General features: G+C 40.0%; 1 protein-coding gene across 1 annotated transcript; it reads left to right on the forward strand.

Moving 5' to 3' along the window:
* Positions 1 to 174: 174 nt before the first annotated feature.
* Positions 175 to 22,028, forward strand: LOC134652999 (ATP-binding cassette sub-family B member 6). The gene is made up of 17 exons (XM_063508271.1): positions 175 to 305; positions 767 to 919; positions 4,286 to 4,430; positions 5,425 to 5,624; positions 6,476 to 6,623; positions 8,626 to 8,797; positions 9,791 to 9,957; positions 11,733 to 11,970; positions 13,034 to 13,209; positions 13,460 to 13,529; positions 14,982 to 15,117; positions 15,871 to 16,078; positions 18,188 to 18,366; positions 19,274 to 19,388; positions 20,226 to 20,366; positions 21,062 to 21,183; positions 21,750 to 22,028. Exons 2-17 carry the CDS (start codon positions 771 to 773, stop codon positions 21,916 to 21,918), a joined length of 2,535 nt encoding a protein of 844 aa, XP_063364341.1. The 5' UTR covers positions 175 to 305; positions 767 to 770; the 3' UTR covers positions 21,919 to 22,028.
* The last annotated feature ends 2,332 nt before the right edge of the window (positions 22,029 to 24,360 follow it).

Here is a 24,360-nt window from a genome sequence, read left to right on the forward strand (position 1 = left end):
TGTTCTAGTCGTGGAATCCGGTCGAATAGTGACGACCATACTTAATAACCATTGATCTTTTTATAGCGTTTCTAACAAAGGCTCAAATATCACAAACCCCATTTTAAAAAATCAGCTGACATTGACAGTGTCAGTCATATTGATTGTCAAGCAAATTGACATTGTCAGATTGTCACTAATTTCAATTCGATTTTTAGTTTCATTCGTATTGAATGCGTAATGAAATCGTGATTAAGTATTTTTTTACACACGCGCTTTAGGAAAATATTCGCGCTGTTGACCCGGCTTTTCAAATATTATTGCAAGTATTACGTTGTGATTTTCTTTAATAACATTGGTTTTATGTTGTCCGGCACGAAGCTTGTCTCTTTATTTATGTATTTAATGACAAAATATTTAAGCAAAAACTATTTCTGGTTAAATGTAATACAGTATTAGATGCTGAGAGTTCATTTACATTAATCGGTTTAAGGTTAAACGCCATTTGGTATTGCACCTACCATATTTTAAATAGCAGGAAAAATATTGCAAAATTTTAAAGTAGCAGGATATCATCATTAGGAAACCACGTTTTTCTTTAGTTTTATATTACTATACACGTGCAAGAGCGAATATTATTTATTAATGACCAAAAATTATGGCAATATCCTTGAATTAGCAAGTAAAACCATCAAACACAGGATGTTTCAAATTCTCAAAACAGTTTTTGTCATGAACACTAGTAATAAAACTAGTTTGACTTATCCCTATTTTTTTTATATTCCAGAAACATGATGGAATACTGCCCTCCAAATGTTACTTTGGGGGAAATATGGGTGGACCATGGAATTTCCCAATGTTTTATGGAAACTGCTTCAGCAGTGTTCATTGGTGGATTTCTACTCGTTTTCGGCTTAATACAAGTCATTATGTATAAAAGGTAAGTTTTGTTTGAAATATTTGATGCCAGGACATGGTTGATTAATTTAAGTTTGAATATTAATTCATTGACAAATATATCTCTCCAATAACTCAAACATTATGTATGCCAGCTGAAGGGCTAATTTCTATTCTTGTGTAGTAATTATATTTTTACTTTTATACTCATATAGTTTGTCTCTGTGGCAAGTGCATAAATCTTTACAAACCCAATTTTGTAGAATTGTAAAAAAAAATACAAATAGAAGACGCTAATTGAAGAAGAAGAAAAAGGCATTTATTAGCACAATACAATAACATAACCTTAAAAACTAACAAAGAGTAGACATAATGCTGACAGAGAAATCAGTGAACATAGTGACAATTACTATATCAAAAAATATTTCTTTAAATGAAGCACTATGACTCCATCAATTAAATAACAATTACTATTGATCCGCTTGTCCTAACAAGGCATTCACTAACAAATTATAATAGCCCATTATAATAAACTGAAGTATGATTGTTTGAAATAGAACTTATCAACCATTATCATGTGTTACAATTGCAAACTATTTATACTATATTATGTAACCCACCACACATACAGTTATCTCCTACTGAATGAATATGTTATGTCATACATCAGTTTAGTATATAGTGAAGATGTTTATATTATGATAAGATATATTTACTTTAAACAAGTCACATAGGAAGATTTATCTTTTGCAGTCACAAATTCCATGGCTATCAATAATCCTAAACAGATAAATTCTAAACAAAAATAGAAGTCTAAAGCCCCGTCTCCATATCGCGCGGCAAACTATCGAACATTGGCTCGCGCGGCTGCCGCGCGCAATGGATACCGGGCTGCCGCGCGAGCCAACTCGATGCGCCCGGTATCCATTGTGCGCGGCTGCCGCGCGAGCCAATGTTCGATGGTTTGCCGCGCGATATGGAGACGGGGCTTAACATAGCAGTCTCTACCTACATATTGACTTAGCCCGTCTTTTCGAAGTACCTAATATGTAAGTCAATTCAATGCCTCTATTTTTATGCTGAAACATGCCGAAACCGAATCAAAAATTGTCGGACACTAATCCAAACACTATGAAAGCCGTTACACACTACCGCACCGTTCAAGGTCACGGTGCGCCACAGCGATAAGTGAGAACGAGAAAGAGATATCTGTTTCTCGCTCTCACTTATGGCGCACCAAGGTCGCGGTGCGGTAGTGTGTTCTGGCTTTAAAGCAGATAATAGAATCTGCTTAATGCCTACCAAGGTCTATCAAATTTGTGCCTTCAAGTATTCCTTTTACCCCTGACCGCTACTAAGGCACTAATAGGGTTCTTTGGTACTAATAGTGTTATATGGTTGCCGTAACATATAACAGAGTATACAGAGTACAAATACGTAAAAAACGACTCTATAGTCAAGAATTTAGGGTGCATGATTGCACAGATTTTTGAGTCTACTACAGAGTGCGCCAAATCTAATTCAGTTCGTTCAGTGCCCTAAGATACTCGTGCTAAAGCAACACTCAGATTTTTTAAGGCGCGTGTACTGATAAGATTTTAGTGCACATTTCTTATCTCAGTGACGCGTAAAAATGATGTACCAGTTTAGCTAATGCGATATCAATGATTTTCGCGTATTAGACATACAGCATTCCAGTTCTTCCAACGGAAATGAATGTAGGTATCTGATAATTTCTGATATCTTAATTATCTAATAATGATGATAGAAGAGGATTAGGCTGTTTATATTTTTTTAATTGCACGTGGCAGAGACCTTTCATCAGCATGGCACAGCAGCGCTTTCTTATTACTCACATCAACAAATAAATGAACCTTTTGTATTTTAATTAAGGTCTGGTAACGAATTGTCAGACAACATTTTTAACGAGCTTTTGCTGTTGGTTGGTGTTTAAACAAACAAATCATACTTCTACCCGTGACGCATCAATTACGCATCTCACTATTTCTAACGATACGATTTGATACGAGGTACGAGGGGCGGTTTGCGCACATAGTACTAGATTTGATTTCATACCTACATCGGCTACATCTCTAGCTCTACTCATTTCTAAAAGGTACTATGATGAATTGATGAAATACATCATTGTGTATGACAAATAGTTTAAAGGATGAGCTCTCGAGAATTTATTTTTAATTCACATTTATTTGACTGGGTATCTTAAATTCTAGGATTCCACTTCGCCTTGAACAGGTCTTACAAAAGACTGTAAACAGGGCATACAAATGTTATTAGTTTTTCCTTGAGTTGACGTGGGGTTGATTCTTATGTTTTTCTCTTCTGCCGTTCCCTTATTGTACCTATTTAATGCCACAACGACACATGTGCCTTGCTCAAGCTATAGTGTAGCGTTGTTACATCTAAGATACTTGGAACAATCTATTTAAACAACTCTACAGTAGGTAGAATAGTAAGACTCGTAAAACAGTGCAACATATTGTAGACGCAAATTTGACAGCCGAAGTACGTTTTTTGGTAACTCAACTCTAGGTAGGGCACAGAAGCGCCACGACAGTATCTCGCCAACTGGATTATCAAACGTTAGCTCTTAACAACTTTGTTACCGCAAAAATGTACGAAGTCATACAGTGTCATATGTATGTACTTCAGCGGGCTCAGCACGGTTCCATTTTTATCGACTATCACTATGCCCGTCACTTTCGCACTTACATACTTGTTAGAACATGACAGGCAAGGTGATAAACGATAAAAATGCTACCGTGCTACTAGGGCAGCTTGACTTCAGCCTTCAGCGATAAAATTTAAAGCTAAAAAATTAAATTTCATGCTCTCAGCGCATCAACACTATTTTACGCGTCTAGTATACCTATTACTTATGGTCCCCTATAATTTTCGTGTACAGTCAGCAGCAGAAGTTGCTAAGCGGGCGAGGTGTTCAAAATGATCTTGACGCGACTTTATTGTTAACGCTCTTAGCGTGTCAAGGTAATTTTCAACACGTCGCCCGCTTAGCAACTTCTGCTGCTGACTGTACACGAAAATTATAGGGGACCTTAAGTAATAGGTACTAGACGCGTAAAATAGTGTTGATGCGCTGAGATAAAGTCGCGTCAAGATCATTTTGAACACCTGTCCCGCTTAGCAACTTCTGCTGCTGACTGTACCTGCTGGTTAGGCCAGGGGTTCCAAACTTTTTTAAAGTGCGACTATCTTTACATATAAAATTTTTGCAACTCCCTTCCCTTGTACATCGTAGTTCTAGAATCTAGAGCTCGCGATTAAGCGAAGCGCACTTGGTCTTGACGTCCTGGAACGTCGCGACGCACAGCTTCTGAACCCTTGGCTCGGGTTGCTCGGGTAGTTCTTAAAACATAAATTATATTTCCAGATATGCGACGGAGGTGGTGGACGTACGATCCTCGCGACTATTTTGTGTACAGATACTTTTTACGCTGTTCGTGCCGGTGTTGGCGGTGGCGAGGTTCCTATTACAAGCGTTCGTGTTCAAAGGAGGACAGATATATGGATATATGGTAAGATACAAAGAAATAAACATGTACATTACTACAATGGTGGAGAACTGCCGGCTGAAAGTGAAGATTATCAGAACACAATGCTAGTTATTCTTAACCCACTAACCCGGCCGAGGTATGTTAAATTGTGGTTACTTTGTTAATCTAAGCCGGCAATTTAGTACGAAAATGTATTTCTTGCGCGCCTAGCTTAAGCCCCCGATGCTTCGCGACCTATTATTTTAAACGTAATTCCACGCATTGATAAACTATTTATTATGCAACTTTACTCCATCCATTCGCGTCAGCTCTAGACAGAACCGTAAACACATTATAATAATGGCGCATTTACACTGCGTCATTTTTAGGTCCCTCACATCACATTAAACAATGTGTGTTTCGGTGAGCCAAGGTGCGTGCGTAGTAAACCGTAAAACTGTTATAATGATAACTACGTAACGAAAACTATTTTCATAACATTCATGATCATCTTAATCTGAAATCTTAGTGTTAAAAGTACCTATACTTATACATTACTTAACCGGTATTTTCCTTTCCCCGTTAATACGTATGTATGTATATACTTAAGTTCCCTTTTACTAAATAATTAACTTTAGGTAGGTTTACCGATCTTGCCGAATTAATGACTTCAGAGGAAATACGATAAAGAGGCGATAATTTTCTGGGCATTCTTTCCACAAACTATTATTTCAATTTAAAAAAATGTAATGTATGTTACGGCGGCGGATGAATACAGAAAGCAAAATTTATCTTAACCTTTCGTATGAGGGTTAGGTAGGTAGTTAGGTACTAGAATCGTCGGGTCAACTCAATCCTTGGCCATGCCGTATAGATCAATAATATTTGTTCTTTAATAACTGCCAAATAAATGCAAAAATGCTACTGAAATATGCGAGCGGAATCCTAAACATACGTAGACGAAAGGTTAATTTTGTAACATGGACTGTCATGCTTATCTACTCTCAATTCTAATTAGTGACACCATCTTTTCCAGATTCTAGCAATGCTAATAACAGTAGTGATGTTCCCACTATCCGCATACCTGGCTGTATTGGAAAGGCGGTTCCTCTTGCCATCCGTCCCGCCGCGGGGCCACGGGTTCGTGCTACTGGTCTTCTGGGCGCTGATCTTTGTATCTGAGAACCTGTCCTTCCTGAACTTGAATAAGGAGGGGTGGTGGTGGCATTTAAAAAAGTAAGTTTTGTTCTTATTTGTGTGGGCTGAACGGCCCTAATTTCATGGCTATGGCATACACTTTGTGATCCGTGTAACCACCATAAATAACGTTGAGATTAGATGAGCAAATGTCTACCTACATATTTACTATCTTGAAACTATGCAACATGTGAATGAGAAATTTGTTGTAAAACAATTCCTTTATTAAAACAAACCTCTAAAATAATAAACTGGCATTAATTATTAGTCATACTGTACAGCTGAGGGAAGTAAGCAATTCCAAAACGTTTCAAATTTCAATATTGTAAAATGCGATAGAAATATATCCCCATGTGCTTTTGGAACCCATGCTTTTTCGCATAGTTACATATTTTTAAGTCGTACTTTCTGTGTGGATCCTAAGGGCTCATTTAGACGGTGCGAGAACTCGCATGCGAGTTTCACTACATTGCGTCATTTGGTCGATCGGCTGAATTGACGTAACCTCAATGGTCCGCAATGTAACTAAAATCGTATACGAGTTCGCGAAGGGCCCATTTAGACGATGCGAGAACTCGCATGCGAGTTTCATTACATTGCGGGTTTTGATCGGTCGATTGAATTGGACGTAACCAACAGTCCGCAATGTAACTAAAATCGCATGCGAGTTCGCGCGCCGTCTAAATCAACCCTAAAGGCTCCGTCACACAGGCGCGTTTTGCGTCGGCGCGTGAGCGGGACGCGCCGCTTTTACATATAAAACGCTAACGCCGCGCTCACGCCCCGCCCGGAAAACGCGCCTGTGTGACGGAACCTTGAATCAGCCCTAATACTCGTTAAAATGCACTTTCAGAACATAAAATATGCATTATAAAATCTGTTTATTTCAGTTTGCAAGACCGTTTGGAGATGTCTCTATTCGTGGGCCGCTACGTGTCGTGCATGATCATGTTCATTCTTGGAATGAAGGCGCCCGGTATCATGCACCAGTTTGAGCACCTAGCGGAGGACGACCAGCGAAGGCTCATCCCGCCTAGGGTAAGTGTAAGGCCTGAGTGGACGCTCGAAGCGGAGCGTTCGGCGGGGCGTGCAGCGTGGCGTCGGGCTCACAAGTGATTTGAGCAGCGTGCACTAAGGCCGCTCCTATACGCTTGCATTTGTTTAACATGCACGCCGCACGCCCCGCCCCGCTGCACGCCCAACTCGAGCGTCCACTCAGGCCTTAGACTTAAGTTAAAGTTGTATCTAGTGAGACTAAGTACTTACTGTAAATTTGTTAGGTATTTACTTGAAATGTTATACGGATTTTAACTATAATGGAATCCGTGTGCGTGCGCTCCGTGCGCCCGCCCGCGCCATCTAGCGGACGCCCTTATAAAACAACGGGGGTTATATTATGCCATTATGTAGGTATATTACCTACATGGGAAATGCAATGAGTTTTCTAGTCATTTGTAAACTTTGCTAAAATAGAAAAAGTTGTTTGATGTTATTATGACAACTGTCAGTCTCATCAGTCTGTCAGTTTATTTTATTTAATTTACGTTTTAGGTTAAGATGTCATGTCCATATCAAAATCACATTAAAGTATTATCAGGAGATTTCAAAAAAGATGTTAAACAGGTTGCTTATTGTTTCCCCCATGTTGCTTTATAAAATATATTTAAAATTTGGAAAAATAAGGTGAGTAAACAGTCTGAGAAACAAATACAACTTCCTAATTTTCGATACAAATCTAACTGATTTTTTTGTTATGTTTTTGTTGTACTAACTAAGATGTATGTATATTTCCAGACTGTTTACTGAAACGATAACAAATGGGCATGGAAAATTTTTACTACACTTCTCCGCCTGTGAGATAATTTATTACACTTTTTTTAATTCTTATATGAGAATATTTCTGCCCTCTGAAGCTCCTTTCGTGTAAATGTCATAAAAATCATTACAGTCATAACAATCGACTTAACTCAATTACTAAAATTACGTAATTAAGACACAAACAAATGTATAATTTCTCGTTTAGGATTAGATAAATGATGGCTATTCTGTTATGGCAGTTGTCACACAGCTGATGTGGAATTATCTAGCTAGGCTATTGTCTCGCTCAACATACTGATAAATCTGATAATACTTAAAACTTGGTAAAATTGTAAAATAAAAAAAGAGACTAATGGTCGGTTGCACCAAACCGCATGTGGCAATGGGTTAAAGCGTTCGCTAAATTTTATTGTATGGGAATTTTCATAGTTCTCCGCCGAGTGATGTTGATCAGTCCGTCAAATGTGGTTGGTGCAACTGGCCCTAAGATAGTATGTATTACGCTACGGCTTACGTAGGCGAACAACGCGTGAACGCGGCGCGGCGCGGCGAGGATGAAACAAACCGTTGATACGTATAGGTATGTCCTACTCGTACGTGAGCGATTTAGACGCGAAGCGGCGCGGCGGCCTCGCGGCGTTCGCGCGTTTTTCGCCTACGTAAGCCGTAGCGTTAGGGTCGGTTGCACCAAACTGTTTGTCATCGTCAAAGAGTTCGCAAAATTTTATTGTATGGAAAGTTTCATACTTTGTAAACCGCCGCGGCGGCGCGCCGGGTGACGTTGATCACTGATCAGTCTGTCAAGTGCGGGTGGTGCAACAGGCACTTTAATCGTTGATCGCTAACTGTTCACACTGCCAGAGTTCGCCCGAATTATGTTTTTTTCTATTCCGGTTTTTATTTTCACTTGCTTCTCTCTGGGAAGTGGGAAGCAGTGCTTTCTGAGTGCGTTCAGATCTGGCAAATGCACTAGTCACCATTACATACGTAATGCACGGTAGCAGCAGAATGCTTTCATAATATATGGACGCGCCTTAAAACATAAAATTAACCTTAACACGTTCACTGTCCCAACTGTTAACTGTCAACCTTACGGCCTTATAATAGAGGCTTGCCGTGACCCATATGTGGGGCACGGGACAGTGAACATGTTAAAGCATCAAGCATATCTCAAATAAAGCTTTTAAAATTATATGTGTAAATAAATGTGTAATTATTCCAGGCCGAGAACCAGTCCACATTCCGCAATGTATTCAGCAAGCTACGCACTCTCCTACCGTACTTGTGGCCGAAGAAGAGTTGCCTGTTGCAATTTAATGTGCTCATCTGCATTCTTCTGCTCATCTCTGGCCGTGTGATCAATCTATATGTGCCTATTTATAGTAAATATATAGGTGAGTACGCTTTTATCTCTGTTTACAGACTGCTACAGAGAGGAATGATGCTGTACCTTAGTGTCATTTAGCTGCCTGTTAACGAACTTCTTTTGTTATTTTCTTCGTTGAATATTATACTATCTTATTACTAAATATCTGGGTGACCGAGCTTCGCTCGGAAAACATATAATAACTTGGAAATGCGCGTTTTCCCAGAGATAAGACCTAGCTAGATCGATTTTTCGCCCCCGAAAACCCCCATATAGCAAATTTCATCGAAATCGTTAGAGCCGTTTCCGAGATCCCCGAAATATATATATATATAAATAAATAAATAAACAAGAATTGCTCGTTTAAAGGTATTAGATTTATCTCTGATCTAAATTACAAAAGTAAAACGTTCCGTCGAGGTCTCCAAATTTGACATACACAATTACACATACATACCTGTAGCTACTTAAAACTTCATTTCATGAAGACGATGTCGTGGAAAATTGACCATCGATTGAAATTATGTCATTACATTAGATTGTGAACATATAATATAGAAAGTGTCAATCATTCCTGCTAGCAAATGCTGCCTGTACTATGATGATCTATAGAAAAAGGAACATAATGCCTGGGTGCGTAGCCAACATGCCAATCGCTTACGCTCCGTAGCGATCGAAACGAAACTATCTCTGTCGCACTAATATGGAAGAGTGATAGCCACGAAGCGTTTCGTTGTCGAAGCGATAGCGATTGTCATCTTGGCTAGGCTGGCTGGTTTGTGTACTGTTCGTTTGGAGAAACTACTGGTACTCTAGGAGCACACACAAATACCTCCGTGTTTGTGCCTGTTGTTTGATAAGACCTGGGGTCCGTTTCTCAAAAGCTTGTAAATTGTAAAAAAAAAACAAGCGGATTTGACTTTTTGACAGCTTTTGTTAGAAAGGGACTTCCACTTGTATTACAAGTGACAAGCTTTTGAGAAACGAGCCCTTATATAAAGTTTTGTAAAAATTTTCACAGTGGATAGTATATCGATACCGCCGATTCTATTCCGATGGGACCTGGTGCTTATCTACGTGTTCTTCAAGTTCCTGCAAGGCGGCGGCACGGGCGGTATGGGCTTCATCAATAACCTAAGGACGTTCTTGTGGATCCGGGTGCAACAATACACCACCAGGGAGTTACAGGTGACTATACCCTCGAAGTGTAAAGTAGTGTCCGACCGAAGATTCGGTTTCGGTTTCGGCCAGTTTCGGCCAAACAATCATGTTTCGGCCCTAGTTTCGGTTTCGGCCAAAACCGGCCGTACCTTTCGGCCGAGCCGAAACTTACGAAATGGTACTTCGTACTATGAATAACTGAAACTTAACTATGTGACAACGACCAAAAGTGGAGGAACAAGTAAGACAACAATATTAATGTATTGATTTATTTATGTATACAGAAATGAATTGGTTTATTAGAAAACACAATTCTCCTAACGAGGGCGCCACTGGTCGGTCGGGCGCAGTCTTAATAATAATTTGTGTATAAAAAGCGGTTTTATGACATTTTTTCAACGATTTTAACAGGTCTAGTAAAGTTTCGGTTTCGGCCGAAACTAGAGCCAAAGCCGAACCTTCGTTTTCGGTTTCGATTTCGGCAAAAAAACATGTTTCGGTCGGACACTAGTGTAAAGGCCTGAGTAGACGCTCGAAGCGGAGCGTTCGGCGGGGCGTGCAGCGTGGCGTCGGGGTCAGGAGTAATTTGAGCAGCGTGCACTAAGGCCGCTCCTATACGCTTGCATTTGTTTAACATACACGCCGCACGCCCCGCCCCGCTCCCGCTGCACGCCCAACTCGAGCGTCCACTCAGGCCTTACACTAAGGCTCACGGTCCTAGCTACAGTACTTATTCAGTTCGATGAAATTTAAATCCTATTTCATTGGAACAGAGTTGCATTTCTTTTGTTTTGTCCAATTTTCAAACAAAACAAAATCAACTACATCGCAGGTTCAAGTTTCAGTAGCAAAATTCGGATTTTACCTTTGTGTGTCTAAGGATACGCTTCTTAATTATAGATGGTCTTCAAAGATTTAAATACATCATTATTTTTATTATCTTTTAAGCCAGGGATAGACTAGGCGACAAATGTACCACGACACGTGTCGCCAGCGACGTCGGGTGATGTGGCGCGACGTTGCCGAACTTCGCTCGTGATTAACAGTCCGCCGGACGGTATCGGCCTGTCAGTTGTTCGGAACTGTCAAATTTTTAGGGTTCCGTAGCCAAATGGCAAAAAACGGAACCCTTATAGATTCGTCATGTCTGTCTGTCTGTCTGTCTGTCCGTCTGTCCGTCTGTCTGTCCGTCCGTATGTCACAGCCACTTTTCTCCGAAACTATAAGAACTATACTGTTGAAACTTGGTAAGTAGATGTATTCTGTGAACCGCATTAAGATTTTCACACAAAAATAGAAAAAAACAATAAATTTTTGGGGTTCCCCATACTTCGAACTGAAACTCAAAAATTTTTTTTTCATCAAACCCATACGTGTGGGGTATCTATGGATCTTCAAAAATGATATTGAGGTTTCTAATATCATTTTTTTCTAAACTGAATAGTTTGCGCGAGAGACACTTCCAAAGTGGTATGTGTGTCCCCCCCCCCCCTGTAACTTCTAAAATAAGAGAATGATAAAACTAAAAAAAATATATGATGTACATTACCATGTAAACTTCCACCGAAAATTGGTTTGAACGAGATCTAGCAAGTAGTTTTTTTTTAATACGTCATAAATCGCCTAAATACGGAACCCTTCATGGGCGAGTCCGACTCGCACTTGGCCGCTTTTTGTTCTAACTGACAGGCCGATACCGTGCGGTGGACTGGTGACTGATTGGACTGTGCTAATCGCTGAGTAATTTATCCTACTACTTGCCATTTTATAGTTATTATACCTTGATTTACTCTTATTTTCAGTTGGAATTATTCAGGCACCTCCACAGCCTACCGCTTTCCTGGCACTTATCCCGTAAGACCGGGGAAGTACTGAGAGTCATGGACCGAGGCACGGATTCCATAGACAACCTGCTTTCCTACATCCTGTTCCAAATCACACCGACTATAGTGGATATAGTCATAGCTATCGTGTATTTTGTGACGATATTTAATGCCTGGTTCGGACTTATCGTGTTTGTGACGATGACTCTTTACATATGTAAGTACATATACCATAGACTATCTGCTTTTCTACATCCTGTTCCAAATCACACCGACTATAGTGGATATAGTCATAGCTATCGTGTATTTTGTGACGATATTTAATGCCTGGTTCGGACTTATCGTGTTTGTGACGATGACTCTTTACATATGTAAGTACATATACCATAGACTATCTGCTTTTCTACATCCTGTTCCAAATCACACCGACTATAGTGGATATAGTCATAGCTATCGTGTATTTTGTGACGATATTTAATGCCTGGTTCGGACTTATCGTGTTTGTGACGATGACTCTTTACATATGTAAGTACATATACCATAGACTATCTGCTTTTCTACATCCTGTTCCAAATCACACCGACTATAGTGGATATAGTCATAGCTATCGTGTATTTTGTGACGATATTTAATGCCTGGTTCGGACTTATCGTGTTTGTGACGATGACTCTTTACATATGTAAGTACATATACCATAGACTATCTGCTTTTCTACATCCTGTTCCAAATCACACCGACTATAGTGGATATAGTCATAGCTATCGTGTATTTTGTGACGATATTTAATGCCTGGTTCGGACTTATCGTGTTTGTGACGATGACTCTTTACATATGTAAGTACATATACCATAGACAGCTTTCCTACATCCTGTTTCAAGTCACGCCGACTATTGTGGATATTAAATCTGTCAAACCATTTCCGTCAGTAGAAAAATGCGGCAAATTTAAAAAATGTAGGCGCGAAAATCGTCCCATACAAATCTTGAATTTCGCGTCTTTTTCTACTGACAAAGTTGTTTGACCGGCTATACTCATAGTTATAGCTATCGTATATTTTGTGACAATATGTTTTATGCCTGTTTTGGACTCACCGTGTTCGTAAACATGACACTTTATAAGAAAAACTCGTATGTGTTAAGTAGTTTTGCGTCACAGGTCCGTCAATTTTATCAACCAAGTTACCGCATGATGTACGTAGCATAGCGCTATCTTTTAGACACATTCGTGGGATCAAAAGAGTCTATAATTATCACATCACACAATAACCATCTGTTTTACAGTTGCAACAATATGGGTAACGGAATGGCGGACAAAGTACCAGCGTCGCATGAATCTCGCCGACAACGAACAGAAGGCAAAATCGGTCGATTCTCTACTCAACTACGAAACTGTCAAGTATTATGGCGCAGAGTCGTATGAAGTTATGAGCTATAAGGACGCTATTCTTAATTATCAGGTCAGTAACTAATGAAAGAAAGGGTTTTATTTACGCGGAGAGGCGAATTTAATTAACGAAATTACACAGGTGAAAATAGTAAAAAAAACACATAAAATTCAATAGGTATTGCGTTTGATGTCCTGTCCTGACAAGTCGTGTTATTGTGTGCGTGTCGCCTCTCTATAGTGTGATATCTACATATACATATTATACATATAGCTTACGACTTGACAATGTATTTAAAATTATTTTTACTTTTTTTTTTCAGAAAGAAGAATTCAGAAATTTATTGACATTGAACATCTTGAATACGGTGCAAAATATCATCATTAGTGGAGGTATTTGATCGTCAACTTTATTCATTAATAATACGAGCCACTGCTTTATCCTATGTAGACAGGAATTTTTAGTCAAAATTGTGATTTAAAACAGATTATAATTATCATGAATTTTACCTTTTACCAATCATAGTACGATTCTCGATCATATACGCACTAATACAATTTCAACTTTAGCAATCCGATTTAAGGTTCAAATTAGATTGGACTTTCGAGAAATGTGACTTGTCTTCGAATAAATCGTCAAAGCTTGATTAAATGCATGGTATAATAATATACTCCGCCTGGTACTCTCTTCCGAGATTCGCGAATGACCTAACTGTCACTTGCCTACGTCATCATGCTGTTTACAGGTTCTTAAACTTTAAAATGTGGGAGAATTTTAACCAACGGTGAAAATTCTTTTAACGGCATTAATTTTAAGTTATTCATGTAGAAACATAGTGAAATAAAACAAATCTATACTGCACTTTTCACTCCTACTCTTACAGTTCCGAATAGAGCAGCCAACCATTTTCGTAACAAAACATTAATTACCAAGCTTACGACGTGAAAAGTTTGGAAAACACTGCGACTGCTGACACTGAGCGAGAAGGAAATAACAACACGCGTTCGACAAGGACGATCGGCCAGGGACAAAATGGCGGATTGTCAAATGTGACAGCGCTATCCTGTGTTGCCAATAGTGTAAACAGAATTACCCGAACGTCTGAAATTTCTTTCGTGAATCGGAAGATATTGCTAACGAATAATTAAAAATGACGTGTTATTGTAAAATTTAAGATAAAATACATATAAATGAAAATTATTAAATTATAAAGAAATACATTAACTTATTAACCATAGATATAATGTACCCATGTAACATGTTATGTTGAAATAAAGTGGCAATGTTATTGTGACGTAGGCAAGTGACACTCTGGGAAGAGAAGACCATGTTTTATTAGACCATGATTAAATGGAATCATGAATCTAGTATTTTAACTGGATCGGGCATGAGGGGTGGGGGGAAATGACCGAACGGGATAGTCTTATGTATCTTTCAGTAGGAGTAGCAGCGAAAACGCTATTATTGTTTGTCCTTGTCACAGTCTCACTTTTTTTTATTCCCCACCGTAAATTAGTATGGATTACGGTGGGCAACAAATAAATTCGACCAATCATAGTGTCGCATTGCGTATGTTTTGTCCCTCACGGAGACACGCGTATACCACGTCTATAGGATCCTACCTTCTATGAATTGGAAATATTGGAATATATTTGGAAAACCAAAATGGTGCGGCCTGGAAAATGGTTAAGATAGAAAAATCGATTCGACTTTAATATTTTTGAAGTAGAAGATAAGTTACCCTGTGAATCCTATTTGATCTGCAGTTGCCGTGTATACAAAGTTAGCATATTGGATTCACAGGGTACAGTACGCCCTCTAATATTACTACTTGTACTATCCAGGTCTACTAACGGGGTCCCTGCTATGTATATCCATGGTCGTCAACACTAAAGTGCTGACGGTTGGTGACTACGTGCTCTTCGCTTCTTACATCATTCAGCTGTATATACCGCTCAACTGGTTCGGGACTTATTACAGGTAAATGGTCAACGGTTAATAATAAGACAAATTGCTGAACTCACATGGGATGGAGAAAGTAGGCGTCCTAAAATTAAAGGACGCGAGGTATTTTTACTGGCTCACTGCCATGTATATCCGGTATCGTCTTGGGTCGTCCCATTCGTTTTTCGTCAAGTTCTTAAATTAGTCCTATTCTGCTTTCGTCACGCATTCTACATTGAAAGCCACCGACGATTGTGACGAATGTAGAATGGGTGACGAAAGCAGAATAGGACTAATTTAAGAACTTGACGAAAAACGAATGGGACGACCCAAGACGATACCGTATATCCACGTTGGTCAAACATCAAAATTCTGACAGTGACTAGGTAGGTACTCTGCCTCTTACATTATTCAGCTGTATAATACTCACCTCTGTGATTTTCACTAGTTTAAATACGAAAACGGGTTCCAATTTTGAAGTCTTTCTGTCTAGGGAATAAAACTTAAATTCGTTTGCACTATAATATTGTCGTCATCAATGGTCGAAAAAAAAATTAGCCATGGTTTTTTTTTACTACTGCGCAAGTAACAATTTGAAATGTACGAAAAACTGGCATAATAGAGCTGAAAAAAACCTGCGCAATTTTTTTTTCTAGGCATGAGTAGATAGCAAATGACTCAACCTATCTGCCGTTTTAATTTGGCAAACGATGTACCAAACACCCTGTATAATCAATTCATATCATTGTATCACTGCTTCCGAATGTTTGTGTTTTTCCCTATTTGCAGAGCAATCCAGAAGAACTTCGTAGACATGGAGAACATGTTCGACTTGCTTCGAGTGGATTCCACCGTTGTGGACGCGCCCGGCGCTCCTGAACTACTAGTCCGGCGGGGCGGCGTCGAGTTTAAACATGTCTCGTTTGGATACGGGCCGGAGAGGCTCGTGTTGAAGAATGTCACGTTCAAAGTGGCTCCAGGAAGCACTGTGGCTTTGGTAAGTCTGATTCTATCCCAAAGATCTTAGTAAACATAGAAAAAGTGTTTGATTCGAGTTGATTTAGCAATTTAGATGTACTGGAAGCTCCCGGCGCTCCTGAACACTAGTCCGGCGGGGCGGCGTCGAGTTTAAACATGTCTCGTTTGGATACGGGCCGGAGAGGCTCGTGTTGAAGAATGTCACGTTCAAGGTGGCTCCAGGAAGCACTGTGGCTTTGGTAAGTCTGATTGTATCCCAAAGATCTTAGTAAACATAGAAAAAGTGTTTGCTTCGAGTTGATTTAGAAATTTAGATGATGTGGACGCGCGCGGCGCTCCTGAACTACTAGTCCGGCGGGGCGGCGTCGAGTTTAAACATGTCTCGTTTGGATACGGGCCGGAGAGGCTCGTGTTGAAGAATGTCACGTTCAAGGTGGCTCCAGGAAGCACTGTGGCTTTGGTAAGTCTGATTCTATCCCAAAGATCTTAGTAAACATAGAAAAAGTGTTTGATTCGAGTTGATTTAGCAATTTAGATGTACTGGAAGCTCCCGGCGCTCCTGAACTACTAGTCCGGCGGGGCGGCGTCGAGTTTAAACACGTCTCGTTTGGATACGGGCCGGAGAGGCTCGTGTTGAAGAATGTCACGTTCAAAGTGGCTCCAGGAAGCACTGTGGCTTTGGTAAGTCTGATTCTATCCCAAAGATCTTAGTAAACATAGAAAAAGTGTTTGATTCGAGTTGATTTAGCAATTTAGATGTACTGGAAGCTCCCGGCGCTCCTGAACACTAGTCCGGCGGGGCGGCGTCGAGTTTAAACATGTCTCGTTTGGATACGGGCCGGAGAGGCTCGTGTTGAAGAATGTCACGTTCAAGGTGGCTCCAGGAAGCACTGTGGCTTTGGTAAGTCTGATTGTATCCCAAAGATCTTAGTAAACATAGAAAAAGTGTTTGCTTCGAGTTGATTTAGAAATTTAGATGATGTGGACGCGCGCGGCGCTCCTGAACTACTAGTCCGGCGGGGCGGCGTCGAGTTTAAACATGTCTCGTTTGGATACGGGCCGGAGAGGCTCGTGTTGAAGAATGTCACGTTCAAGGTGGCTCCAGGAAGCACTGTGGCTTTGGTAAGTCTGATTCTATCCCAAAGATCTTAGTAAACATAGAAAAAGTGTTTGATTCGAGTTGATTTAGCAATTTAGATGTACTGGAAGCTCCCGGCGCTCCTGAACTACTAGTCCGGCGGGGCGGCGTCGAGTTTAAACATGTCTCGTTTGGATACGGGCCGGAGAGGCTCGTGTTGAAGAATGTCACGTTCAAGGTGGCTCCAGGAAGCACTGTGGCTTTGGTAAGTCTGATTCTATCCCAAAGATCTTAGTAAACATAGAAAAAGTGTTTGATTCGAGTTGATTTAGCAATTTAGATGTACTGGAAGCTCCCGGCGCTCCTGAACTACTAGTCCGGCGGGGCGGCGTCGAGTTTAAACACGTCTCGTTTGGATACGGGCCGGAGAGGCTCGTGTTGAAGAATGTCACGTTCAAGGTGGCTCCAGGAAGCACTGTGGCTTTGGTAAGTCAGATTTTATTCCAAAGATCTTCGTAGACATGGAGAAAGACGTTCCGAAGCTACTATGGCGCGGTGGCATCAGGTTGGTTCTGAAGAATGTTAAAGCCGTAACACACTACCGCACCGCACAGCGTCCTTATATCATATCTCTTTCTCGCTCTCACTTATGGGTGCGGCGCACCGTAACCTTGGTGCGGTGCGGTACTGTGTTACGGCTTTTACGTTTGAAATGGCTGGTGACAGCACAGAGATCTTGGAAAGTCAGTCTTTTTGGTACGTTTAGGTGTGAAAAATTCTCCGCCGTCTAGAACTTCTCAAGCAGTTAATAGTTCTTTACCGATATTTGAGCTTACGATAAATGTATAATTAGGTACCATATATCGGATAATGGTACAGATCTTTAAAAGTTTTAGTATATGGTCCGATTGCCTTCAACCTATACTCTAACTATCCAGCAAATCTCAGATCCGTATTCTGGGTCAGAATAAAAAAAATTACGGCAATTTTAAGTCCCTTGGTTAATGCGTTCGATTGCGCGCTGATATAATCGCCGTTTAATCCTTACAGGTGGGCCACAGCGGCGCCGGCAAATCGACAGTGATGCGCCTCCTGTTCCGCTTCTACGACGTGAACGAGGGCGCCGTGCTCGTGGACGGGCAGGACGTGCGCACGGTGACGCAGGCCTCGCTGCGCGCCAGCATCGGCGTCGTGCCGCAGGACACGGTGCTGTTCAACAACACGGTCCGGTCAGTAACTAACCGACAGTGATGCGGCTCCTGTTCCGCTTCTACGACGTGAACGAGGGCGCCGTGCTCGTGGACGGACAGGACGTGCGCACGGTGACGCAGGCCTCGCTGCGCGCCAGCATCGGCGTCGTGCCGCAGGACACGGTGCTGTTCAACAACACGGTCCGGTCAGTAACTAATCGACAGTGATGCGCCTCCTGTTCCGCTTCTACGACGTGAACGAGGGCGCCGTGCTCGTGGACGGGCAGGACGTGCGCACGGTGACGCAGGCCTCGCTGCGCGCCAGCATCGGCGTCGTGCCGCAGGACACGGTGCTGTTCAACAACACGGTCCGGTCAGTAACTAATCGACAGTGATGCGCCTCCTGTTCCGCTTCTACGACGTGAACGAGGGCGCCGTGCTCGTGGACGGGCAGGACGTGCGCACGGTGACGCAGGCCTCGCTGCGCGCCAGCATCGGCGTCGTGCCGCAGGACACGGTGCTGTTCAACAACACGGTCCGGTCAGTAACTAATCGTATATTTTCACCACACCAGCTCGGGCACTCTTGATTGTTAAAAACTGATCGAATTGCATTTTATTCACAAGAGTGGCAAGATGATTTGATGCAAATATTGAGTTGTTTCCTTATGTTGGCTGGTAGAATTGACTTTTAAATGATGATTTTGAATGATACATATTTAATAACGTTCATTTGGATTATTTTTCTACGCTCTAGTCGCTCTACCTAAACAGCCATTTCACTTCTCTGCTTGTCAGCCGTGGTGCGAATATTATAGTCATTCTTTTTCAAATAGTTCGAGTAGTAATCGCTCACTCGCGTGCCAAGTTCGGCTCAACCTTTGGACCTTCTAAACAGAATAAAAATAGAACGGCTCTCTAGACTCACACAGATTCTCTTTTTTCAGATACAACATCCAATACGGGAACCTGAAAGCTCCGTCGGCGGATGTCATCTCGGCAGCCAAGAACGCTGATATCCACGATAGGATACTAACGTTTCCAGATGCATATGACACGCAGGTAAATTGAATCTTAAGTTTATGAGTGTTTTCAATGGATTGCTTTTACTACTGACTATGACTTCTTTCTGACTGTCATCGTAAAACTTTTTTGTGTCGAGTCTCTCTTGGTAACAGTAAAAAATTTCTGTCCAACCTTTTGTTTTAGATATATTTATTATTATTTATTTGTTAGCCTATTGTGTCCCACTGCTGGGCAAAGGCCTCCCTCTCTTTCTTCCACGCGTCTCGTTCTAGGGCAATATTAGGTCAATCTTCCCGAAAGACGTCAAGATCGTGCCGCCATCTCCTTAGATATAAAGGACCAAAAAACTACACTTTTCTTAATTGGTAAAAAATTCCGCTCCCCTTGCCATGTCCATACTCCTCCCTACATAATGGCATCGTGCCATATTGGTGGGATACTCCACCATCGCCCACACTGTTAACTGTCCATCGGCATAGAAAAAAAAATACATAGAGTGCTCACTCCATACATCAGTTTTAGTAACAAAAAGACTATTAGAATCTAGCATCGAGTAGCGGAACTATCAGTACTGCTACTTGACAATAGATGTAGCACCGACCGGAAAGTCTTATGCTGTTGAGATAAGACTTTCCGGTCGGTGCTACATCTATTGTCAAGTAGCAGTACTGATAGTTCCGCTACTCGATGCTAGATGTAGACACTGAAATTAATAGTCTGAACTGATCTATGGAGTGAGCACTCTTGTCTTTATTTCTCTATGCCATCGGTAAACCTTATTACAAAAGGCATAAAGTCCACCGATGGACAGTTAAGAGTTTTGCTGTTTGTACTCCAGACTTGGAAACTTAAATCCTATTACTTTACCCTCAGGTTGGAGAGAGAGGTCTAAGACTAAGTGGAGGAGAAAAGCAGAGGATAGCTATAGCTAGAACAATCCTGAAAGATCCTGCAATCGTCCTGCTGGACGAAGCTACGTCCGCCCTGGATACCAATACTGAAAGAAATATTCAGGTAAACCCAGGCATTACATATATCTTATACCTTTAAACGAGCAATTCTTGTTTATCTATATATTTCGGGGATCTCGGAAACGGCTCTTCGACGATTTCGATGAAATTTGCTATATGGGAGTTTTCGGGGGCGATAAATCGATCTAGCGAGGTCTTATCTCTGAGTAAACGCGCATTTTTTACTTTTTATGTTTTCCAAGCAACGCTTGGTCTCCCAGATACTTATGATATAATTGTCATGTTTACTCAATAAATCAACGTTGTTAAAGTTGTACCATTAATGCAGTCAATAAAAACGACCCTAAATCTTAATAGCACAGAGGTCAACTACTTACACCTCACTAGACTATATAAGACGTTTCAAGGCCTAAACACAAGAAGCAAGTAATTGGAATTACTATTAATAAATTACCTACATAGCAATCGGTTTCAACAGCTTAACTCTCGATACATCCCTCTGACAATTCCGGTTGTTATTGGATACTGGGTTGTGCTTATTTTATTTGAAATTTCATGGAATTAATGCTGTGAGCAAATGAATGTGGGCTGCGTAGGACCGCAGTGTGTATGTTTATTAGTTATAGTTTTACAATACCCTATCAAAGTCTCATGTTGCGCTTTGATTTTGTAAGTTTTCATCTGTATTTGTTTGTACCAATATGAACGCAATAAAGATATGATATGATGATGTTACAGGCCGCTCTAGCGCGTGTCTGCGCCAACAGAACGACACTCATCATCGCCCACAGACTATCTACCATCATCCACGCTGACGAGATCCTAGTCCTCAAGGAGGGAGAAATCATTGAAAGAGGAAAGTGAGTATATAATTATATAAACTTTATTTATTTTTATACAATATTTATTTATTTTCAGACGACTCCCAAATATATTCGGCTAAATTAACTTATTTATTAGCAAATCTGTTTAACTAGAACTTTACTAAGGACTCCATACGTAACGAAATCAGTTGGCAGTATGAATAAAAACACATCAAAAGACGAGGATACATAAAGTGCTATTATTTCTTTTTTAATTCATTTGTCAGTACATATTACTATTTTTTACTTGTGTTGCAAGAAAGCTATTGTAGCATGTAGGTAGCCGGTACGAAACTGAATATAAACTCAAAATCAGACCTGTAGATTGGATATATTCTCGATAGTCAAGTAGTAACGGAGTGACTTAGTTCCAAATGAGACTGTGGCATCAAGGCCCCAATTTCATTTCGAGAAGTCAAATGTAAAAAAGTTAGGTAAAGTCTGTTTGGAAAGAGAAGAGTCGTGGAATGTATTGGGCCCCATACATTTCACGCCTCTTCTCTTTCTGCACAGACTCTACCTTTATTATTTTGATCTAGCTAACTTTTAAATTTGTTTCACAGTCACGAAGCGCTCTTAGCACAAGGCGGCGTCTACGCATCCATGTGGCAGGACCAACTCGAGAACCGAAACACGAACGGCAACGGCGTTCAAGAGGAAGAGAGCAACAACGACCAGAGGCCGCAGCTGCCGCCAAACGGCGCCTTTGGTCACGGGCATGGACATTTATAGATGAGTAACACTTTACTGATCAATCATAGCCCTTATGCCTTTGCAATAAAGCTTATAAATGGTCAATGATTTGTGTCAATGATGTATTTTGAAGAAAATGTTGAGATAATCTATGAGTTGTAAAGATATCCTTTGAGTTTGTGTGAAAGTGTGTCTCATTTGCCGTTATACTATCGAACTTAAACAGGCTTAAATTTGTGAAATGTGTTTCGAAAAACTCGAAGGATATTTTGCAGCATTGATTATGATCTAGTATAATAAACGATATCAACATATTCTTTAGTCAACTGTACAGGAGGAAAGGTGCTAGGTTCAGTGTTGGCCCATGTGATCAAATACAGTAACAGTTTTTATTTAAGAATTAAATCAGCTAAATTCGTAATGATCGAAAATGAAATGTAATAATACATTGTTAATATTGGCGTTGCTTTATCAGTAGATAAACGGAAAATTTTATTTAAGTTTTACGATTATTTAATTGCTAAATGATTTTATTTCTCAAATCCATACTTATATTTTTAGGATGTTAATAGTATACTTACCAGTATGGTCCAACGCAGGTAATTTTTGTATATTTGGTACGTTAGAAATAATACTAACAACAACTACGCTAACATATCGGGCGGTGGTGGTGATATTATATGCCAATCAACGAAGTTCCTGTATCATTTTGTTTCATTGGCTTTATATATTTTTTGTACTCGTCCCTTTTGATCGATTCTGTACGTCCTGTTCGCTACTTGTTCTTTTGTGGTTACATTCTGTTTGAAATATTGTAAAATTTTTAGGCATTCGCTGTAAACGAAACTTCAAAATGACTTGACGAATTGCGAATAAAGGTGTCACCATCTGCTAAACTACTGACTAAAGTTAATTCCACGTTGATAAATGCGATAACACCCTAAGGCTAGTAAATAAGACTTATACTGAATGGGTCGTGTACAAAAAATATTGAATAGGTACCAATTGGATGAATATACCGACTCCAAACATTGACGGAAGAAGTATTTTCAGACTAGACTTCGTTGAATGGTCTACAGGTTAGCTGTAAAGGATAAGTCAAGAAATGGAAAATGTGTAAAATTTAAGGAATGTACTGAGTGCGTATGCTCTTTTGTATCAAGTTTGTTATAGATACAAGACGGTTTCGTCAACTTGTGATAGCTTAGTGTAATAGACAATTATTATAACCCAATTATGACAAACAAGCATGTTTGAAAATCCACTTCTTATGTGAAATTTATGTTTTAATACCTTTATTTTACATTCTAGTTATGTTATTACTTATTATCAATGTTATAGTTCAAAATAATAAACAATCTATAAATAGGAATTCAGACTTCGCGCTTCACAGTAGTCCCTGGTACCTGATTTTTTACGAATAAAATAACTAAAATAACATTCAATGGATTGTGCCTAAATAATTTGAATATTATCTTTCTATTTAAATAGATCAACGATAGATTATACCTATGTAATGACCAATATACCATTGTGTATAATGTATGAAAGACGAGTCGGCTCAAATATTTTAAATCAATCATTGTGCAATTTTGCGATGTCATAAAAGTTTATACCTATGCGACGTATAAAGTCCCTTCTACACGGCTGCCAAAAGGATTCCGGCCAAGGAGAGCATGCTGGTTTCAAACCACCTATAGGTTTGCCACCAAATTGCTTTGCGCCCGACCAAGGTCAAGGTACTTAATCTTGAACCTTCGGAAGCTTGGCTGGCCGCCATGTAGCACGGGCTTAAACAGTCCGAGGAGAGTATTTCTCACCCTAACATACAAGGTGTTTTTAGGTGTGGGCAAATTAAGCATAAAAGCTACCATTGTATAGAACATATATGTATAGAAAGATGCCTACCTACTTCTGTCCCTGGCCTATAACGTATCTATAATTATCTACTATACAGTAAATGGAACGTGAGATAAATTGCTAATAATGTAGGTATCGAATAATGTTTATTGTGCCTAGTATTATTACCTACAATTAAAATGTTATGAGAAATTGTAAGTGCGAGTTCGGTGGGATTAAATGTTTTCTTTTGTTTTTATCATTCATCGTCTTCTTATTTTTCTCCAAAGACCTCACATTCAAACTGGATGTTTCATTTGGCTAGGCTATCTAGATCTGCTGAACTGACTGATGCGCCATTGGGCATTTTCCATAACTGCGAAATTTCCGTATGGAATTTTCGAAAACTTCTCATAATTTCGTATGGAAATAAAATTTTCCATTTTTTCGATATTAAACTTTCGTGAGACATATTTTAAACTGTTTATACGACAACGAAAATTAAAAATAATAATTATTAATAATAATTATTATTATTAATTTAAATTCAAGTGAGTGAAACCGTTGTCGTATAAACAGTTTTCCATTTTTAGGGTTCCGTAGCCAAATGGCAAAAAACGGAACCCTTATAGATTCGTCATG

Source organism: Cydia amplana, chromosome 12 (assembly GCF_948474715.1).
Source record: "Cydia amplana chromosome 12, ilCydAmpl1.1, whole genome shotgun sequence".
Taxonomy (NCBI): Eukaryota; Metazoa; Arthropoda; class Insecta; order Lepidoptera; family Tortricidae; genus Cydia; species Cydia amplana.

Bases quoted from the DNA above. Each gene is read 5' to 3' on its own strand.
- LOC134652999 (XM_063508271.1), top strand. From the start codon at position 771: ATGATGGAATACTGCCCTCCAAATGTTACTTTGGGGGAAATATGGGTG. The intron at 920-4,285 runs GTAAGTTTTGTT...TTATATTTCCAG, and splicing joins CAAGTCATTATGTATAAAAG to ATATGCGACGGAGGTGGTGG. The intron at 13,530-14,981 runs GTATTTGATCGT...TGTACTATCCAG, and splicing joins AAATATCATCATTAGTGGAG to GTCTACTAACGGGGTCCCTG.